At 42.6% G+C, this 19,848-nt stretch overlaps 1 protein-coding gene across 6 annotated transcripts in view; it reads right to left on the bottom strand.

Moving 5' to 3' along the window:
• Window positions 1-19,848, bottom strand: part of LOC121549049 (collagen alpha-1(XII) chain) — a 90,040-nt gene that overhangs the window by 46,291 nt on the left and 23,901 nt on the right. For 3 of the 6 annotated variants that reach the window (XM_041860862.2, XM_041860863.2, XM_041860864.2), the window contains exons 16-32: window positions 19,430-19,622; window positions 19,180-19,304; window positions 16,423-16,572; window positions 16,121-16,240; window positions 15,385-15,549; window positions 15,040-15,186; window positions 14,195-14,334; window positions 8,964-9,096; window positions 6,518-6,654; window positions 5,166-5,295; window positions 4,563-4,702; window positions 4,297-4,429; window positions 4,140-4,160; window positions 3,387-3,526; window positions 966-1,095; window positions 618-757; window positions 246-375 (exon numbers count right to left, since the gene is read on the bottom strand). In XM_041860862.2, the coding sequence (XP_041716796.1) occupies window positions 246-375; window positions 618-757; window positions 966-1,095; window positions 3,387-3,526; window positions 4,140-4,160; window positions 4,297-4,429; window positions 4,563-4,702; window positions 5,166-5,295; window positions 6,518-6,654; window positions 8,964-9,096; window positions 14,195-14,334; window positions 15,040-15,186; window positions 15,385-15,549; window positions 16,121-16,240; window positions 16,423-16,572; window positions 19,180-19,304; window positions 19,430-19,622 (2,274 nt within the window). Of the gene's footprint in view, window positions 1-245; window positions 376-608; window positions 758-965; window positions 1,096-3,386; window positions 3,527-4,139; window positions 4,161-4,296; window positions 4,430-4,562; window positions 4,703-5,165; window positions 5,296-6,517; window positions 6,655-8,963; window positions 9,097-14,194; window positions 14,335-15,039; window positions 15,187-15,384; window positions 15,550-16,120; window positions 16,241-16,422; window positions 16,573-19,179; window positions 19,305-19,429; window positions 19,623-19,848 lie in introns of all 6 variants that reach the window. The other 3 variants (XM_041860865.2, XM_041860868.2, XM_041860866.2) reach the window with 2 other exon arrangements.

The following is a 19,848-nucleotide window of genomic DNA, read 5'->3' as shown; positions in this document are numbered from 1 at the left end:
AAACAAGGCTTTAATAATATCACATTATACTGATTGAACTCGGTATTGCAAGGAGTCTGTATAAAGTTAAAATACAGACTCAATGGAGAGCTATCCTCTACATTGGTGGTTATTTATGGATTTATGGAATTACTCCATAAATCAGCTTTTAAGAAGGCCATTATCAGTCCCTGAAAAGATCACTGAATAAGTGATCTTTAGAAGATCTTTAACGATCTTTAGACTTAGATGTCAGCCAGTCTTACTTGTCTTTCCGTTCTCAGACTGTTTCTGTCCATCTCCCACTTCGTAGACAGGCACCAGTGAGACGGTGTAGAGGGTGTCTGGCAGGAGGCCTTTCAGAACCGTGGTGGTGGCAGTGGCAGCCACAATCTCCTTTACATTACAGAAACACAACCCAACCATTATCCTCTGCTCACTACCAACATGCCTATACAACCCTGTTTGACTGAAGATACTGAAGTTGTTTACCATATTTTGTCATTCATAAAACAAACAACTTCAAACAATACATTGATATGCTATTTCTTGTTTTTGGATGTGAATTGTTGGAGTATTTTCTACACAGTCAGCCAACAGTAAGCTGAGAGACTTCCTACCGGTCCTACCATGCCTACCATGCTCTCATCTCCACCGGCAGCAGGTACATAGATGACTTTGTATTCTTTCACTTTCCCGTCGGCCGCCTCCCATTTCACGTTCAGGGTGGTCATGGTGGGGTTGGTCACCTGCAGGTTCTTTACTCCACCAAGAGGCTCTGGATAAAACCAAACACGGCTTTAATATGGGGTTTCAAACATTATATTGTATATTGTTTGAACTGAAGTCAAAATCCTGTACAAAATAGTTATCTTCTCTATTGATTGTACTCTGAAATGATACATCTATTGGGAGAATGTTGTGGGTGTTCTCTGGGCTTTTAAACGTCTGGTGGTTCCAGAGTTCCTGTTGTCAGGTCCACTTACTGGTCTTCCCTTGGCCTGAGATGTCTTTGGCCTCTCCGCTGGGGTAAATGGCAGCCACGGTGACAGAGTAGGGAGTGTCAGGCATCAGCTTCTGGAGGACAACACTGTTCTTCTTCCCTCCTACCTGGGTCTGTTTGGGGGACAACATGTCAACAGTCAGAGGCTTTTCTATGTCTCTAAGAGGATTTAACATCTCACTTCAAAGTTAAAAGAGCAATTCATTATAAAGGGGTGACAGATGGATGACAAGTTACATTCCTTCAATGGTTAGAGCTTTCCTCGGCTCTGAGACAAAACGCCCTGAAGCTCACAAGCTAGCTACCTCGGCAGTTGAGGCCAAGCAGAGTTCTTCTACACTGTCACGGGGAAGCCATCCAAACATGACCAATGTAAACTCCAACTCTATCAAAGCAGCAATTGAGTTTCTCTATAATCAGCCAATACATTTCCCCTAATTTCAGTCTAATAGAAGCAAAAGCAGAGTTCCCCAAGGATTAATTATTTACCCGATGCCATTTGTGTGAACAGAGTTGCTCATTCAAACACTTTATAAGAGAAAACAATTGCCTTTCTTACTCTACTCTGTTCATAAACAAGTAGTATATAAAGGGAAGATGAATTGGTCTTGATGAACACTAGACATGGCCAATTATAAGCCAATTACGTTGCAACATCATGCTGATTAATGGGCACTACAGTAAGCAACAACTATTGAAAGCAAGAACCGCTAAAGCCATAGAGTGGAAGAGATACACTACAATTTCCTTTTGTATTATATCTGACATATCTATTTAGCAGATCACCTAGGTAACACATCCACTGTTTGTATTTTGACCTCACTAAACCATCATATCAGAGAAAGGCACTTGAGGATCCTCATATCACCCAAGTATGAATGTCATGCCTTATGTTAAATCAACAAGTCTGCAGACCACAACAGCAGATGTCTCCATACTGTTTTAAGTGTACAGAGATACAGTACTATAATACCAACAATGTGCTATGATGGGATCAGATATACATGCAACAGCTCTCTCTCATAGTGTCATGTTGAGATCACGGTTTAGAGAACTGACCCATTGCTTGGGGTACCCTGTCATAACCTCTCAGAGACACTTAGAAAAATGTTTAACTAACCAAATTATTTTAATATAAGCGCATTGTCAACTGAAAGACCCCAAAAAGTTCCTAAAGGAATTCCCAAGCAATTTCTGTCACTGATCACAATTAAGTTATCCGTTAGGAATGTGGGCTTGGCTGCCAGATACAGTAAGTAAACAGACTGGATAGGAGGACAATGTCATAATCAAATGTCAAACTAACGATGTGCAGGAAGACAAAAGAGCCTGCTGTTACTACATTTACATTTTTGCAGTTTTGTCATTTAGTAGACGCTCTTATCCAGAGTGACTTACAGTAGTGAGTGCATACATTTCAGTACTGGTCCCCCGTGGGAATCGAACCCACAACCCTGGCATTGCAAGCACCATGCTCTGCCAACTGAGCCACACGGAACTACTACTTACTACTCTTGTCAGTGGGGGGACCACTAGTGGGTCCCAAGAGGAAAGGGATTTCATGTTACAATGAACCAATTCAGAAATGCTTCAGTACTTCTATGCAGAAGGATTTAGCCCTTTGACTTTAAAGGCATAGTTTGCCCAAATTACAAAATGACATATTGGTTTCTTTACCCTGTAAGCAGTCTATGGAAAATGTATGACAGAAATCCATTCTTTGGTTTAGTTTCCCTGGCACTATTTCCACATGCTAACGCTGTAGCATTTGTGGCACAAATCCCATTCAAGTCATGGGACCGCTATTAGCATATTTTGCTTGTCATGTCCAAATCATCCGAAAGAATCTCAAATGTATTGTTAAAAGTCACTTATAGATGATTTGAACATGATGTGCAATGGGATTTGTGCCACAAATGCTCAAACTTTAGCATGTGGAAACAGTGCCAGGGAAACTAAACCAAAGCATCGATTGCTGTCATCCCTTTTCCATAGACTGCTTACAGGTTAAGGAAACCAATATGTAATTTTGTAATTTGGCTGAACTATCCCTTTAATGTTTTGGGCTGTTTATCTGTTGGCCTAAAGAAGTACTGATGCACAGATATCCCTGGTTTCATCAAACTAGCTCAGGCACATTGGAGAAATTACACTGATAACAACTAACATCACCACTCACGTACAGGCCAGAAAACAAGAACAACCTACTCTATATTATAGGTGAGTAAACTGAGAGATATCATACCAAGAGGGCATAATTAATAAAGTTAAAGGATTTAGTGGTCAGGACATCATGGGTGGCCAATGCTTATGAGTTGCTCATAATACACTCTTAGTTATTGCAAAACAGAATGGTAATTATTAACAGTTTTCAAGAAACTACTGGAGGGTGTGTTGTACTTACGGAGAGAGCTTTGCCTCCTGCCACAGGTTGATAGGAGATCTTGTAGTTCTGGACGGGGCCTGGGGCGTGGTCCCACTTTACTGTCAGAGTGACCGTGGTCGCGTTGAACACCTGCAAGTTCTGCGGAGGTCCAGTGGGAGCTAGGAACACATTACAATCAATACACTGACCCAAGACAGTGGAGATGTATATAAAATGACTGCAGGGCATGACACAGCCTTTACCAATTCTCAATGATCACTTGGGGGTCATGACGCTGGATGAAGCAATGATGGTAATGATGGGGGGTGAGATGATGGGAACACATAATTTGGTGACGAGAACACATGATTTGGTGATGAAGTACACATAAGCGACCCAAATGGAGAGTGAAGCAGCCGGTAAGGCACATGCATTTCCAATGATGGGGACATTGATAAGGAATGACATTGTGACATGATGAGGCTTGACATTAAAGACACGAGGAATGACAACGTTACAACATGAAAAACGACATTAAATGACACGAGAAATGATATTATGACAAATGGTTGACAATGCGGTGTCTGTGGCGGAACATCTGGTCCCTGCGGGTCAATAGTCCCACTTTTGCATTTGCAGCTCTTTAAAGGAACATCAATGCACATGCAGATTTTTTTTTAAATAAAAGTGTGTTTTCCATCAACAACACTTTCATTATCGTTCGCATTACCATTATAATTATAGTCATGAATATTACAATGATAATGTCCTTCTCTGTTTCAAATAACATACCAGGTGTAGTCATCTTTAACACTGGAAAAAGAGAACGTTAAGAGAACAACAGGTTATTTTAATACGCTGTGGACCACATCTGTGGTCTAACTGTAAAACATGAATGTAATTGATAGGAGGATGAGAAATGAGAAGAAGAAGATAATGGTGGACCTACATGTGCGCTGGCTGCCAATCAGGTCCTCGCTCTCTGACTCGTCTGGGTAGATGGCTGTGACGGTGACATCATACAGGGTGTCCGGGTCCAGGTTCTCCAGATTATGGGACGTTTCATCACTGTTCAGGATAGCCTGGAGAGGTGGGGGGGAGTGAGAGAGAAAGTGTAAACGGTCACATTTCTCCACTCCATACAATCCTGTCCGCTCTATAGCAGTAGATAGTCCAGTCAACAATCACCATCGGCTAGCCACTAGATCAACGTACATATTGGAAGTTGTTCTCTCCCTTCTTGGTCCAGCCGATTCGGTAGAGGGCCACATCAGGGGCCCCGTGTTCCCAGGTGGCCTTGAATGAGGTCTGGGTCACCTCGGACAACTTCAGGTTCTGCGGAGCAGGAACAACATCTGTACACATGGACGGAGACGTGAGAGAGGGAGACGTGATTATTATGAGGAAGTCCTGAGAGATGAGGCAAAGCCATTTCATCAGACGGGCTGCGAACCACGTGAGGAACATTTTAGCTGTGAGTCAATTTTTGGGATCAATGGCCAACAAATGGGTTTTTGCGTGTGTGTGTGGAAAACAACATTTCCTCAAATCATCTGTGATTAATGATGAAGAAGGCCCCATGCAGTGAGTGATAGCAGGCACACACAAACACGCAAAGTTTGTAGGCCCATATACAATTAACTAGACTAACACACACACACCCCCTCAGGGAACAGTGGCTTCATCTAGAAAGACAAATGACTGAGGAGAGGCTGAATCGAAGGAGGATCTGCAGACAACTCTCACCATCCAGACACACTCATATCTCTAATCTACTGCTCCTCAGCCAAATGATAAATCACACAAACGATTGTGTACCTGTAATGGCTTGTCCAAGCATTGGGTTTCCAACACCTTCGTCGTAAACTGGGGTGACAGCAACATCGTACTCAGATTGAGATATGAGGTTGGTAAGAGGCAGGGATGTTATATCGCCATTGACTTCAACCTGGCAGAAAAGGGGTATAAGGATTTTAGGATCAACAAACAATTAACAACCGTATTTTTGCTGAAGAACTAGCATGAACTACCACTACTAACATTAACATAAGCTATGATTTGTGATACTAGTATAGCATTAACATCCAAATCTTGACAACTGTAGAGTCCCATTTTGAATATTGACGTTAATAAACCAAAGTGAATTTCCTTTCTTCTCTACTATTTCTTTCCTTGTTATTTCTAAATGTCATCAGAGCATTTGAGAAAAGCCTTATGAATAATAGTACGTGTCCTTAGAAAAGTCCTAAGGCTATATGTGTAATTCCAGAGGATGTTTGATGGTAGGAAAAACCCTTGAAGTCAAAAAGCTTCCAGCAGAAATGCTGATAAATGTCTCTTTCAACTCAGTTTCCACTTCATACTTCAAGAAAAACTCAAGAAAAAGTTGTCCATAACAGCGATAGTTCTCCAATTGTAACGCAGAGGAAAAGTCTGTGGCAATCGGCAGGGCAGACCTTAGAACATAAATCCACAGAGAGAGGCTCCTTTGGAGACAGCAGCCTTCAGATGTTATCCATGAGGGGATCTGGTTGGATGTATCCAGTGGAGACCCATAGCTCATCCATCAGTCATTTATGGAGGTTCTTTTGGGGGTGTCCAAGGAGACACCTCCTTCAACTTCAATTGTGAGCTTCTTCACAGCTTGGCGGTCTCTTAAATGTAAGTGAGAAATGATGACGAGTGACACCCAGTGATATATCTCTGAGTCTGTGGCTGGGTGTTGGGGCCAGTGTCTTCTCTGACTGCCAGTAGGCTTCTTTCCCCACATCGACTTGTGCTGGCCTGCCCATGGAGTCAAGAGCCCAGTCTACTGAAAGGGCTGCTACTATAACACCCCCTGACTTCAGTGGCATTCCCTAAACAGCTAAGCTATCATAGAGAACGTTGAGTTCCTAACTAACACTTTTCCCTTGACCTCATGGTACCACTGTAGACCCTTGAGGACAGTATGTCGTGTGTCCCAAATGGCACCCTATTCCCTATTTAGTGTACTACTTTTGACCAGGGCCCATAGGGCTTAATAGGGAATAGGGTATTAACCATAAGTGTTATTTATTGCTGTAGCTAGAGATTGTGTTTCAAAACCGTTCAAATTGAAAGGAAGTAAACATTTTATATTAGCAACAGGCTGGGAGCCTGTTTAAATGTTTGGTGTTAGTTAGTGTTACCTCTTTGAGCTCTCCTTCCTCTGGCTTGTAGGTGATGATGTACTTGAGGACTTTCCCCGGGGAGGCATCCCAGTTGAGCTTCATGGCGCTATGGGTGACACCAGTGATCCTCAGCTTACCCGATGGTGGCAAGGGCACTGGGTAAGAGGAATGACAGAGAAAGGGATAGAGGGAGAAAAGAGAGAGTGTGTTTGAGGGGGCAGGGGAGTGAAAGTGAGTGAGTCTTAGAACCACCTGTATTGTGAGGTAGTACACAGTTCTATAGGGTCATGGTGGGAGAGAGAGAGAGACAGAGAGAGAGAGAGAGAGAGAGAGAGAGAGAGAGAGAGAGAGAGAGAGAGAGAGAGAGAGAGAGAGAGAGAGAAAGGAAGATAGAGAGAGTAGTCTATAGACTGTGGTCCTCTGTAGCTCAATTGGTAGAGCATGGCGCTTGTAACGCCAGGGTAGTGGGTTCGATCCCTGGGACCACCCATATGTAAAAATGTATGCACACATGACTGTAAGTCGCTTTGGATAAAAGCGTCTGTTAAATGGCATATTATTATTATATATTATAGACCTGCTCATCCCAGTCAAAGCTCTCCTCTATCCTGGCACCCCAATAGTGGAACAAGCTCCACCCTAACATCAGGACAGCAGATTCCCTGCCCATCTTCCGGAAATGTCGGAAAACCTACAACCACAGTTACCACCTAACTCTAGTCTATTGACATCCACAACACAACCCAGCCACCCACATCACATCCAGCCCCTGTGTTTACGGCTGAGCCACACTAACAGATTACAAGCAGCGGTCACACAGGAGGGCCCTGGTCAAGAATAGTGCACTATTATAGGGATTAGGGTGCCATTTGGGATGCAATCAACGTCAGTGGTGTAAAGTACTTAAGTAGTTTTTGGGGGTATCTGTACTTTACTTTACTATTTCTATTTTAGCCAACCTTTACTTCACTACATTCCAAAAGAAATAATGTACTTTTTACTCTTTTTTTTCCCCCTGGAACTGAAAAGTACTCGTTACATTTTGACAAGGAAATGGTCCAATTCATGCACTTATCAAGAGAACATCCCTGGTCATCCCTACTGCCTCTGATCTGGCAGACTCACTAAACACAAATGCTTTGTTTTTAAATTGTGGAGTGTGCCGCTGGCTCTCTATAAATTAAAAAAAATGGTGCCATCTGGTTTGCTTAATATAAGGAATTTGAAATGATTTATACTTTTACTTTTGATACATAAGTATATTTTAGCAATTCCATTTATTTTTGATACTTAAATATATTTAAAAACAAATACTTGTAAACTTTTACTCAAGTAGTATTTTACTGGGTAACTTTCACTTTTACTTGAGTGATTTTCTATTAAGGTATCTGTACTTTTACTCAAGTATGACAATTTAGTACTTTTTCCACCCCTGATCAACGTGTTAGCTTAAACTGACAAATAAAGGAAACCGTGGTGATCTCACACTACTATTGCGGTGTCCAAGGGGCGGGCGACAAAACAATAACCATGCTTTATGAGAGTGAGAAATATCTTCCACCGTGAAAATCAAATGGACTCATTTCAAAAAGTAACAACGTCCACTATTAAGTACAAATAGAGCAATGAAAGCGGTCAGTTCTGTGTATTTAACCATCATGTGAAATTATGTCAGTTTTCTTAAGACACTTTTAATGAGGCCAAGAATGAGAGAACGATGGTTATTCTCCCCATAAGAAGCCTCCACTTGAGCATTTTCCAATGGGAAACCCTATGGGAAGTTGTTGTTTAACACTTTACTGCCACAATCAGATATACACCCAATTTATCCCTGGTTGTGTAAACAAGCCTGTTTAATACGCCTCCAAGAGCAACATATAATAATATAATAATATGCCATTTAGCAGACGCTTTTATCCAAAGCGACTTACAGTCATGCGTGCATACATTTTTTTTGTGTATGGGTGGTCCCGGGGATCGAACCCACTACCTTGGCGTTACAAGCGCCGTGCTCTACCAGCTGAGCTACAGAGGACCACATAAACAAGTTCCATCCATGTTCAACCCATTTAAAACAGCCTAATTAGCATGGAGGACAGGGGATGTAGTTACTTTTAGCATCGTATACCGTAATGAAACAAATGCGCTCCTACACCAGTGGAACTCTTTGGAGCTGCAATGCTATCCCCACATTAAAGCTCCCTTTTAATCATCCCTGTCCCCCAAAGGGCAACCGACAGACGTCTTTGTGAAACTAATCTCATCTCACTTCCTGTGTATCACTGAGGCTCTGCTGAGTCATTCGACTTCCAAATAAGGCTATTGGATTAGCTGAACCGGGACACCTTTCCAGGAAGTGATTACTAGGTTTACTCTGGGTAATTGGGACGAGGTTGTATGAGGAAACGGAGGAAGAGGAATACAAAACAGAGAGGAGAGGGAGCAGAACAGCTGCAACACTTACAGGTGGTTTCAGTGCCCTTCAGTGGCTCTTCGCTGGTCTCCTCTCCGGTCACAGAGAAGACGTTGATCACATACTCAGTCAGAGGGGTCAGCTTGGCCAGGACCACAGTGGTGACCGTCCCATCGACAATCATCTGAGGAGTGAAAAGGAACACGGTCGTTATGCAGGAAACCCCACCTCAAAATCCAAGTATATTCAACTGGAGGATGATCCAAAAAGCTGAGCAGAAAATAAACAGCAACCTCAAGTCACCCCTACGTGATGTAGTCTGCCCAGGAGTTTCAAATTCGTCATGGGATTATATTGGAATTACAGCAGGTCAAAAGCAAATGTTCCAACTAATACAGCACACATTTAGAAAACCCAAAACAAAACTAACATATTCTTGCACACATACTCTCTCTTCGAAATTTCAGAGAGCTATCCAAAAGAACGGAGCACATATCATCAAATTGAAAGTGAAATCTGATTTATTTGTGTGAATAAGCTTTTTGGGGTCCAATGCAAGCATTTGAAATGAGGGAGAATGGATGGATAGCCAAGAATCTCTTTCCAGCAGGAGAAGTTATGTAACAAGTCTAAGCTGCAGGCCTATCTCAAACCTCCCCTTCAACACATGGCCTCTCATGAACCTTCCGAACACTTCCAGTGAGGCTTCCGGGCTATGCATTGCACTGAAACTGCCTTGATAAAGGTAGTGAACAACCTCCTCTGTGCTGCTGATGCTGTGAACATCTTCATCCTTATCCTCCTGGGCCAGTCTGCAGCATTTGACACTGTCTGCCATCAGATTTTAACTGACCGCATGGAGAGGCTTCTTGGAGTTTCCGGAACACTTGCCTGGTTCCACTCCTATCTATATGATAGACAACAGTTTGTCTCCCTTGGCAACTGCAGGTCTGCCCCGGCCCCTGTATCACAAGGTGTTCCACAAGGCTCAGAGTTAGGTCCATTACTGTTTAGTATTTATATGCTACCCCTTGGTCAGATCCTCCATCAATTTGAACTTAGATTTCACTGTTATTCAAATGACACACAAATCCACATCCACACAAACCCCAAATCTACTCTGTCACCACACTCTTTTGTAGACTGTCTCCATGAATTGAAAACTTGGATGAGCAATAACTTTTTAAAACTAAACGATGACCAAACAGAGATCATGCTCATGGGCCCCAACTCCCTCATCAAGAAACTGGGTCAACTCAACATGACAATCGACGGCTGCACCATCCACTCCAACTCCACAGTCAGGAACCTTGGTGTTACATTTGACCCCACTCTGTAATTTGAACCCCACATCCGGAACATCACTTTTCTTCCACCTCAAAAACGTCTTACAACTCAGACCCTCTCTCACTGACCCCAATGCTGAAACCCTCATTCACACCTTTGTTTTATCACGCCAGGACTACTGTGTTCGCCATTCTCTATGGACTCCCCGCTAAAACACTGGGCAGACTTCAACATATTCAAAATTCAGCTGCACACCAGACCTGGGGACCACATCACCCCCACCCTCATCAAACCCTATTGGCTCCCAGTTCAATATAGGACCATCCTTAAATTGTTCATGTTCACCTACAAAGCACTCACTTCTGCACCCCTACACTCCCACCTGTTCACTGCGCTCCTCTGACACTGGCCTCACCATCCCTCGCACCATGCTCCTCTCCGTGAGGCCGGGCTTTTAGCAGTGCAGCCCCCCAACTCAGGAACTCCCTCCCTCTCCATGTCAGAACCTCACAATCCATACACATATTCAAGTCCACACTAAAGAAACACATTTACATTTTAGTCATTTAGCAGACGCTCTTATCCAGAGCGACTTACAGTTAGTGAGTATTATTATTATTTTTATTTTATTTTCATACTGTCCCCCCGTGGGAATCGAACCCACAACCCTGGCGTTGCAAACGCCATGCTCTACCAACTGAGCTACATCCCTGCCGGCCATTACCTCCTCTCACCCTGGACGACACTGGGCCAATTGTGCGCCTCCCCATGGGTCTCCCGGTCGCGGCTGGCTACGACAGAGCCTGGAAACACCTCTTCACACCTCTTCACACGGGCTTACCCAGATTCTCTGTTGTGTTAGCTTTTATCCTCTGTCTAGTTCACTTGCCTGGTTAATCTGTTATCATGTTTAGTGCTCTCCATGGTTAATCTGTTATCATGTTTAGTGCTCTCCATGGTTAATCTGTTATCATGTTTAGTGCTCTCCATGGTTAATCTGTTATCATGTTTAGTGCTCTCCATGGTTAATCTGTTATCATGTTTAGTGCTCTCCATGGTTAATCTGTTATCATGTTTAGTGCTCTCCATGGTTAGTCGGTTATCATGTTTAGTGCTCTCCATGGTTAATCTGTTATCATGTTTAGTGCTCTCCATGGTTAATCTGTTATCATGTTTAGTGCTCTCCATGGTTAGTCTGTCCTTATGTTTAGTGCTCTCCATGGTTAATCTGTTATCATGTTTAGTGCTCTCCATGGTTAATCTGTTATCATGTTTAGTGCTCTCCATGGTTAGTCTGTCCTTATGTTTAGTGCTCTCCATGGTTAATCTGTTATCATGTTTAGTGCTCTCCATGGTTAATCTGTTATCATGTTTAGTGCTCTCCATGGTTAATCTGTCATCATGTTTAGTGCTCTCCATGGTTAATCTGTTATCATGTTTAGTGCTCTCCATGGTTAATCTGTTATCATGTTTAGTGCTCTCCATGGTTAATCTGTCCTTATGTTTAGTGTACTTTTATATACTTATTTTAATGTGTGATTTTATTGCTTTTTATCCTGCTGATTTTCTTGTGTATGTAAAGTGACTTTGGGAGTCGTGAAAAGTGCTTAAAATAAAGTGCTGGTCTTAGGTTGTGGCTAGTGGAAAGTCTTTGGTCTCGCTTTCAGACAGGGCTCACTAGAACCACCCAAACCCTGATGAGGGCCAATGAAAGCACAAGGCATGGAAAAGACCCAGTCCTGTATTTATAAGGACATAAGTGACAGAAGGTTAAGTGAAACTGAATGCAGGTCTGCCTCAGCCACTGTGGTCCACTTCTCAATGGTGAGTAGAGAGCCGAATGACTTGAGCTTTATCTGACTGAATCAGATCAACATGATGAAATGGATCGATGATAACTAGGTGTATTTAAGCAAACAATTCACTGTGGATAACACTCGATAACCGTGAAATCTCCAGTTAGGCAGCATAAAAGACAGTTCCTCCTTCAGAAACTCCTGGATAAACAGAGTAAAATGAGATCGCTGCCAAAGTGTCCCTGATCACCTCTGGCAAGATGAACCATAGAGGTCTGAGAGAGGAATTCAGAACAAAAGGAATAATACAGCCAATTCTCTGTTATACACGCCTCTGCATATTTATTTGGACAGTGAAGCAAAACATTTAATTTGGCTCTATACTCCAGCATTTTGGATTTCAATCAAATGTTTCATATTAGGCGACAGTACAGAAAGTCACCTTTTATTTGAGGGTATTTTCATAAATATCTGTTTTACTGTTTAGAAATGAAATCACTTTATGTATCTAGTCCCCCCATTTGACGGTGTAATAAGTATTTGGACAAATTTATTTATTAAAGTAGTCAAAAGTTTAGTATTTGGTCCCATATTCCTAGCACGCAATGACTACATCAAGCTTGTGACTCTACAAATTAGTTGGATGCATTTGCAGTTTGTTTTGATTATGTTTCAGATTATGTTGTGTCCAATAAAAATGTATGGTAAACAATGTAGTGTGTCATTTTGGAGTAACTTTTATTGTAAATAAGAATATAATACGTTTCTGAACACTTCTACATTAATGTGGACGCTACCATGATTACGGATAATCATGAATGAATCGTGAATAATGATGATTGAGCAAGTTACAGAGGCACAAAGATCATACCCCCAAGACATGCTAATTTCTCATCATTACCAATAAAAGGGGAGGCCAGATTTGTTTTTTGGGGGGGGGTTGATATTTACGCCTCTGTAACTTTCTCACATCACTGATACTGATAGACTTTATATGTATATACTGTATTCTAGTCATGGCTCATCCTATATAACTACTGCTGTACACACATTTTCTATTAATATAATGTCTATACACACCATTCACATACATACAGTGCTTGACTTGGACTGAAATAGGTGCCGGTACTCATGTTTGGTACTGTTTATATTTAGGTGCAGGAGCTCCACAATACTTTTGAGCTAACATTCTATAAGAGAAGCAGGAGCTCAGGCTGCAGAACATTTGCGGTGTCGGTACTCTGGTCCGGAAGTGTCACGCCCTGGCTCTGGGGACTCTAGTATGTTGAGCCAGGGTGTGAGTTTTCATTTGTTTATGTTCTAGTTGTTGTAATTCTATGTTGGCCAGGGTGGCTCCCAATCAGAGACGGCTGTAGCTCGTTGTCTCTGATTGGGAGTCATACTTAGGTAGCCGTTAGGCATTCATCATTTGTGGTTTCTTGTTCCGTGTTGGTTGGTGTATGTAACCAGGGACGTCACGGTTTCGTTTTGTTGTTTTGATCGTGTGATCATTTATTAAATAAAGAATATGTTTGCCTTCAACGCTGCGCATTGGTCCTCCTCCTTAGACGATCGTGACAGAAAGCTAATTTCCTGCAATTCTATCCATTTTGCCATGGGGTTTTGTACTGCGTGTTTGAATAGTGTATTCTCGACATAGCTCATTCTATTATTTCTACACCGCATATTTATTTATTTAATGGATTCTTGACATAGATCACTCTAATATACAGTATCTAATGCTGTACATACCATTCTTAGTACATATTGTGTAAATGAATCCGGTGTATATACATATAGATTGCATTTGGATTACTTTTACAGTGCTATTCGGTTATTAATTGGATTCGTTCCGACATTTCTTGATTTATTTTATACATTTGTATTATTATTACTATTATTGTGTACTTTAAAATTTTACTGCATTGTTAGGCGCTAGTAACATAAGCACTTCGCTGCACCCGCTACATCTGTTAAACTGTTTATGCGACCAATAAACTTGGATTTGATTAGATTTTGAGTGTATTTAAACCAGGTGTGAGAGCTGACGCTCTTCAGGTCAAATGCAATAAACTTGAAGAGGTGTGCTGAACTTGGAGAGATGAGCTGAACTTGGAGAGATGAGCTGAACTTGGAGAGGTCAGCTGAACTTGGAGATGTGAGGTAAGTGAGATACAGTACTGTAGGCTATAAGCTTACCTGTTCGGTGATTCCTCCCGCCACGGCCGTGTAGTCGATGCGGTACTTTTCCACAGGACCTTCAGGCCCGGTCCAGGTAGCACGGAATGAGTGGTGGGTTACCTCGGAGGTCACCAGGTTAGTGGGCGGGTCTAGGCCCCCTGGACGAGAAGTGGCGGGAATGTGAGCAAACACATCAAATATTTCACACACTGAACACTCTCACAAATCTGTCCTGAACACCTTAGCCTCACTGACTGTTGGGGCTGTTTCTATATATCACAAAAGTATTCTTTAGGAAATAGTTTCCCTCCCCGTGTAGTAAATCACTATTGTGTTTCTTCCTAAATTTGATTTAAGGACAAGAGTGCGTCCAAAAAAACTAAAGTTTCCATCAAATGGGTGGACCTTATGTAACATAAGTCAAGAAACTCCATTTATCAAGTGTTTTAGGCAAACTTCGAGACAAAAAAAGTGTTGGCGTTCGATCTGCCTTTTTATTGGCTTTTCTCATCAATCATGCTGCTCTTATTGCTATTCTCCATCTTCAATGCTAATCCATTTATGCAACTGATGGGAGAGATCAGTACAGCATGTTCTGGGTGACAGACTCAATTGCATTTTAATGTCTGCTCTCCGCCATCTTATGCCATCTGTGCTGCTTTTAGCATCTTAGATTAGAAAGACCCCTAACTGCTGCATCAAGTAGAATACACAGCTTGACTCATGAGAATAATTTTACAATAGCAAAACTTTAAGTTGAGCATTGCTTCACAAATCCATGTTTCTCTCAGTGATTGTGAAAGAGTTAGATAATTAGAGAGAGAGAGAAAGAGAGAGAGAGAATTAAAGAGAGATGGCCTTACCTGGACCCTTCACACTGTTACAGAGGTTGATGGTGAGCTCATCCACTATGTCTAGCAGGAAGGAGAAATCATTCACATTGTACATGTGAATCTCATCTGGGTCTGAGGCAATGGACCTCAACTCATTCTCATCAGCGTTCTTCACACCTAAAAGCCACACAACACCACAATATTTACTTATGTGGGGTCTAGACAAAAATACTTTTTAACAGTCTGTTTTTCATACAGTCCAAGCGTTGAAAACCTGCTCATTGTAAAATGTCTGTTTTCACTTGACATGGTTACGACCTGACGATTAACTGAACCATGACAGATTTTGGGTTATACACTAGGAGGGTCACCCACCGATGGCGTAGAGCTCGATGTTCTCATCCCTCAGCACCTGGGAGTTGGTGATGATCTCGTCCTGCGACTTGCCATCAGTAATGAGCACACCGATCTTGCGCGAGTCCTTACGCAGTCCCACGTTGGTCTTGAAGTTGTTTGTGAGGATATAGTTCAAGGCCATGCCTACATAGAGACATTAGAGAGATTGTTTAGGGGCCCAGTGCAGTATATCACTTTACATAATTTCCACAAGTTGGAATAATGCTGTGAAATTGTGAAAATGATGATAATGCCATTTTAGTGTAAGAGCTGTTTGAAAAGACCGCCTGAAATTTCAGTCTGTTTTGATGGGATGGAGTTTTGGCCTTCCTGGTGACATCATCAGGCGGTAAATTAGTTAATAAACCAATAAGGAAGAGAGTTCCAAACCTCTCTGTTAATAAAGCTAGTCTTCAGTTTTCCCCTCCCCAATCAGACCACTCCCAGACAGTCCTAGCAAAATTCTTAGTTGAGAAATTGCTCTTTGCTAAGAAGCTATTTTTGTTTATTTTTGACCATTTTCAATGAAAACAATCACACTGGGTACTTAATTGTTACCCAGAAATTATTTGATATTGAGATAAAAACGTCTGCATTGGACCTTTATCATGATTAGGTTAAGTGAAGTTAATTTAAGTTAAGGTAAGTTAAGTTAGGTTAGGTTATTAAATCACATGACAGCTAGGAGTTATCCTTTAATTTGATGATACGTCACCTGTCATGGTGTTTCCCCCTTTGTAGGGCAGGTCGGCCACAGCTTTGAGCAGCCCATCACGGGTTGGGTGGGCATTCAGATGCCACTCAGTCTTGGGGTCTCCACTGTACTGAACCATACCTGGAGACACACACACAACACAGCATGAGACTCTATACCTACCTCCAATCAAAGTGATTGATCAGAACATAACATTGATTTCCAATTATGGCATCAAGTCCAGATCAAACTCAATTGAGTTGGGTGATGAACCTATGCCATCGTACACATTGCCAATGGAATTTGATTTTAAAAAAGATTACCGATCATGACTCTCTCAGGGCCGATGTCAAAGACACCGACGATGCGAGCGATGAAGGCACGGATGGTTTTGAAGTTCAGACGGCCAATACTCCATGAGCCATCGACCAGCAGGATGATGTCAGCCTTGGCCTGGCTCTTACACTTGGCTTCTGTAAGGGGTGGAGGAGAGGGCCGTGAGAGGGAGGCCTGATACCATGGACACCCCTCTGATGTGTCCACTTAGTACAGTCCGTGTAGTGTGATAGAAGAGAGGATGTGTGTAGGAAGGGACGAGGAGAGGGGTGCCAAAGAACAACAGAATAACAACTCAAACACTTTCAGACAGACACGCACACACCAAATACAGACTACATCAAGCAGGAGGCAGAAAGGCATTACAAATATCACAATAACTACACTGAAAAACTATACATACTATACAATAATGTTTCTACAATAAACAATCTATTGCTTCAACACGTTTTGCAGCAGTATTTTTCTCTTGCGGGAGGAGCAACTATTTTCTTTCCCCTGGGGGTCCCTCTTCTTTTTTTATCTTCTGTGTCAATCCTGTTGTATATCCAAAAGGCTTTTTGTGGCCAGGCACTTCGGGATGCTTGTGGGGTTTCCGTCATTGGGTTTGTCCCCTGCTCCTGAACAACAAGAGCAACCAGCTGACAGATTATATACGAGAGACTCCTCTCCTTGAGTTATTGCACATTCCTGCTATGCTCGCTACTTGACACCTGTGGGGGCGAAAGAGGGTTGCTTGCTCGTCCTGCAGCCGAGCAAAAGGACCCAGATGCACTGAGTCGTTCGGACATGGCGCTATGCAATCTGCCACTGTATCTGCAATTGAAAACAGGTTAGAAGAGAAAACAAATATTTACCCACTTTCTTTACTGCAGCATGGAGAAACAGGTGCTTGACGATGTGTTGGGGATCGCCCCTCGTAAAATGTGTATCTGGTTATATATGGAAGCAGTTTGTTTGAGTTACACAATGCGGGTAAACAAAACCCTTGTAAGCTCAATGTAAATCTATGAGACATTCCCCAACAAAACCACCTGTCATCAACTGAGACAGAAAGACACTGTAGAGGCGTCTGATAAAGCACAGATGGCACCGACTTTATTGTGTACAATGCATCAGGGGATACAGTGTCTTACATTAAGCAAATACATAAAGCAAATAGATGAATCTATCAATGTTGGCTGGCTAGTATGTGGTATATATACAGGCGTGACTAGCTCTCTAGTTCGTCTATAGTGTAATTCTAGTTCTAATTGTCTCTACTACTGTTGCTCTTGATGCTTACAGTAAGTATCCAACAGACTCTACCATCCTCTGAGCCGGGGAGAATAAATTATTATTATTACTAAACACAAGGGCCAAACCACTGGTCAGTGGCCAGAGCTGAGGTAGTTTTAGTGTTAGCGGTGAGCACCCATTGTGTCTATGGTGTGTGCGTATGTGTGCGTGTAACGACTTAAGTCTGGTCATGGTGGACTGCAACGTTCCTCGCTCTACTCTGATCGGTGCGGTGGGCAGTGTGTCACTGTGTGTCAGTGTGTCTGCTCCCCATTACTGATAGGAATTTCGGCCCAGGGTCAGCAGCTCTCTAAGGGTCTTATATGAGAAACATTTTCCTAGCCGCATGGAGCTCTGCTCCGCGGCAGCCCGGGTGCACTTTGTACTCTCCTGGTTGTAAAACATCTCTAATTAAAAGCAGAGGAATGTTTTTCCATTACTCCATTAGAAATATTAACTTTTGCATGTCAAGAAGGATTAAGGAAGAAACAATATGGCTGCTGGGTCAAATGGGCAATATTTGTTTGTGGCAACAGATACACAAATAGGTTTGGCATGCTGAACGTTTGGGGTTGTGGGGGAGTGTAAGTATTCATACACTGGAGGTCAAAACATATCACACATAATGTTAATCCTAAAAATATCATAATGTCTCACTTATCACCATGCGTGATAAGTATGAAAAGTATGGTACCATATGAAATTCGGTACCCTGGTTCGGTTTCCTGGAGCGTTTGTGAGAATTCTACAGAATATGTTTTGCTTTCACAAGACACGAAAATAATAGTTTCTCGGCGCGATTAGCAAGACGCACATTCTACATGACGTTAGCGAGCTAGCTTGTTTAAAAAAAGTTCCACCCGACTCGCGCTGCCGCGTCACAGTACCTGGTACTCTGGTCCTGGATCTTAGAACCGCTGCTCACGCAGGTCCAGGATTAGTTCCAGCCAGGGTTCGTTTGCGTTTCACACATGCTTTAAAGCGCGGATCAGGGTACCAAACGCTCCAGGATCCAGATCATTAGGGGATATGTGAAAGCGCCTTTAATATGATATGAGGCAGAAAAAAGGCCATGCCAAACAGCTATAAGTGATTAGTACTCATTAGAATCGATGGCAGTGTAATGTGGTGCTTTATTCCAATGTGCTTGTGATGTGGATTAGTTTAGACAGACACATAATTCCCTATAATGGGATAATTAGTGTCATACTGTATTTCTCGCAGTGGGAAAGCCGCTCCTCTGCTCTACTAATGCAGATGGGAACAGAGATGGGCTATGGCTGGGACACTGTGTCTGTGGTTTGGTCTGTGTGTCTATCCGAGTGGTTGTTCTATGGCTGCATCCCATATGGCGCCCTATTCCCTATATAGTGCACAGCTTTGGTCAAAATCTAGGAAATGAGGTGCCCTTTAGGATGCAAGAAATGTCTGTTTGTCGGTTACGTTATGGTATTGTAAGGTTTTACCGTTCCAAGGTTCCAAAGCGACTTCAGGTGCATCGGAGAGGGTAGTCTTCTCCTCTCCAGCTAGTGCAGCAGAATGGCCTCCATCAAACATTCCAAACACTGCTACAGAGTACTTTGTTCCGGCCCTGATGAGAGGGAGAGATGAGACTCAAATGACTGTCGTCAAAAGTAGTGCACTATATGGAATAGGGTGCTATTTGGGACGCAGCCAATGTCACAAGACACAAGATAATAACTTCCTGTCTCTCACCTGAGCTCCTCTAGCACCACAGTGTTGTCATAGGGCCCAACCAGTAGCTCTCCCAGGTCAATATCATTGCCACTGGGGTGGAATGTGACCTTGTAGCCACGCACATCTCCAGGGGCTGCGTCCCAGGAGACTCTGAAGCTGGTCTTGCCGGGGTCTGAGGTCTTCAGGTTTCTGGGAGCTTTGTAGGGTGACACTACAAGAGGACAAACAGAGCAAACATATCAGTTCAAACTCATGAAGAAAGATCGTAACTTCATCTTTGGCAAAGCTAGTCATTTTTCATTGAGATCAGCCAACCCACATTCCAGTCAGTTTCTCATTAGTCCATAATACAAGTCTTGAGTCCCAGCATGCGTCCCAAATGGCATCCTATGCCCTATATAGCGTACTACTTTTGACCAGAGCCATATGGGCACCCA

Source organism: Coregonus clupeaformis, chromosome 33 (genome assembly GCF_020615455.1).
Source record: "Coregonus clupeaformis isolate EN_2021a chromosome 33, ASM2061545v1, whole genome shotgun sequence".
Lineage (NCBI taxonomy): Eukaryota > Metazoa > Chordata > Actinopteri > Salmoniformes > Salmonidae > Coregonus > Coregonus clupeaformis.
The sequence above is the reverse complement of the archived record's forward strand: the minus strand, read 5'-3'. Positions and strand labels throughout refer to the sequence as shown.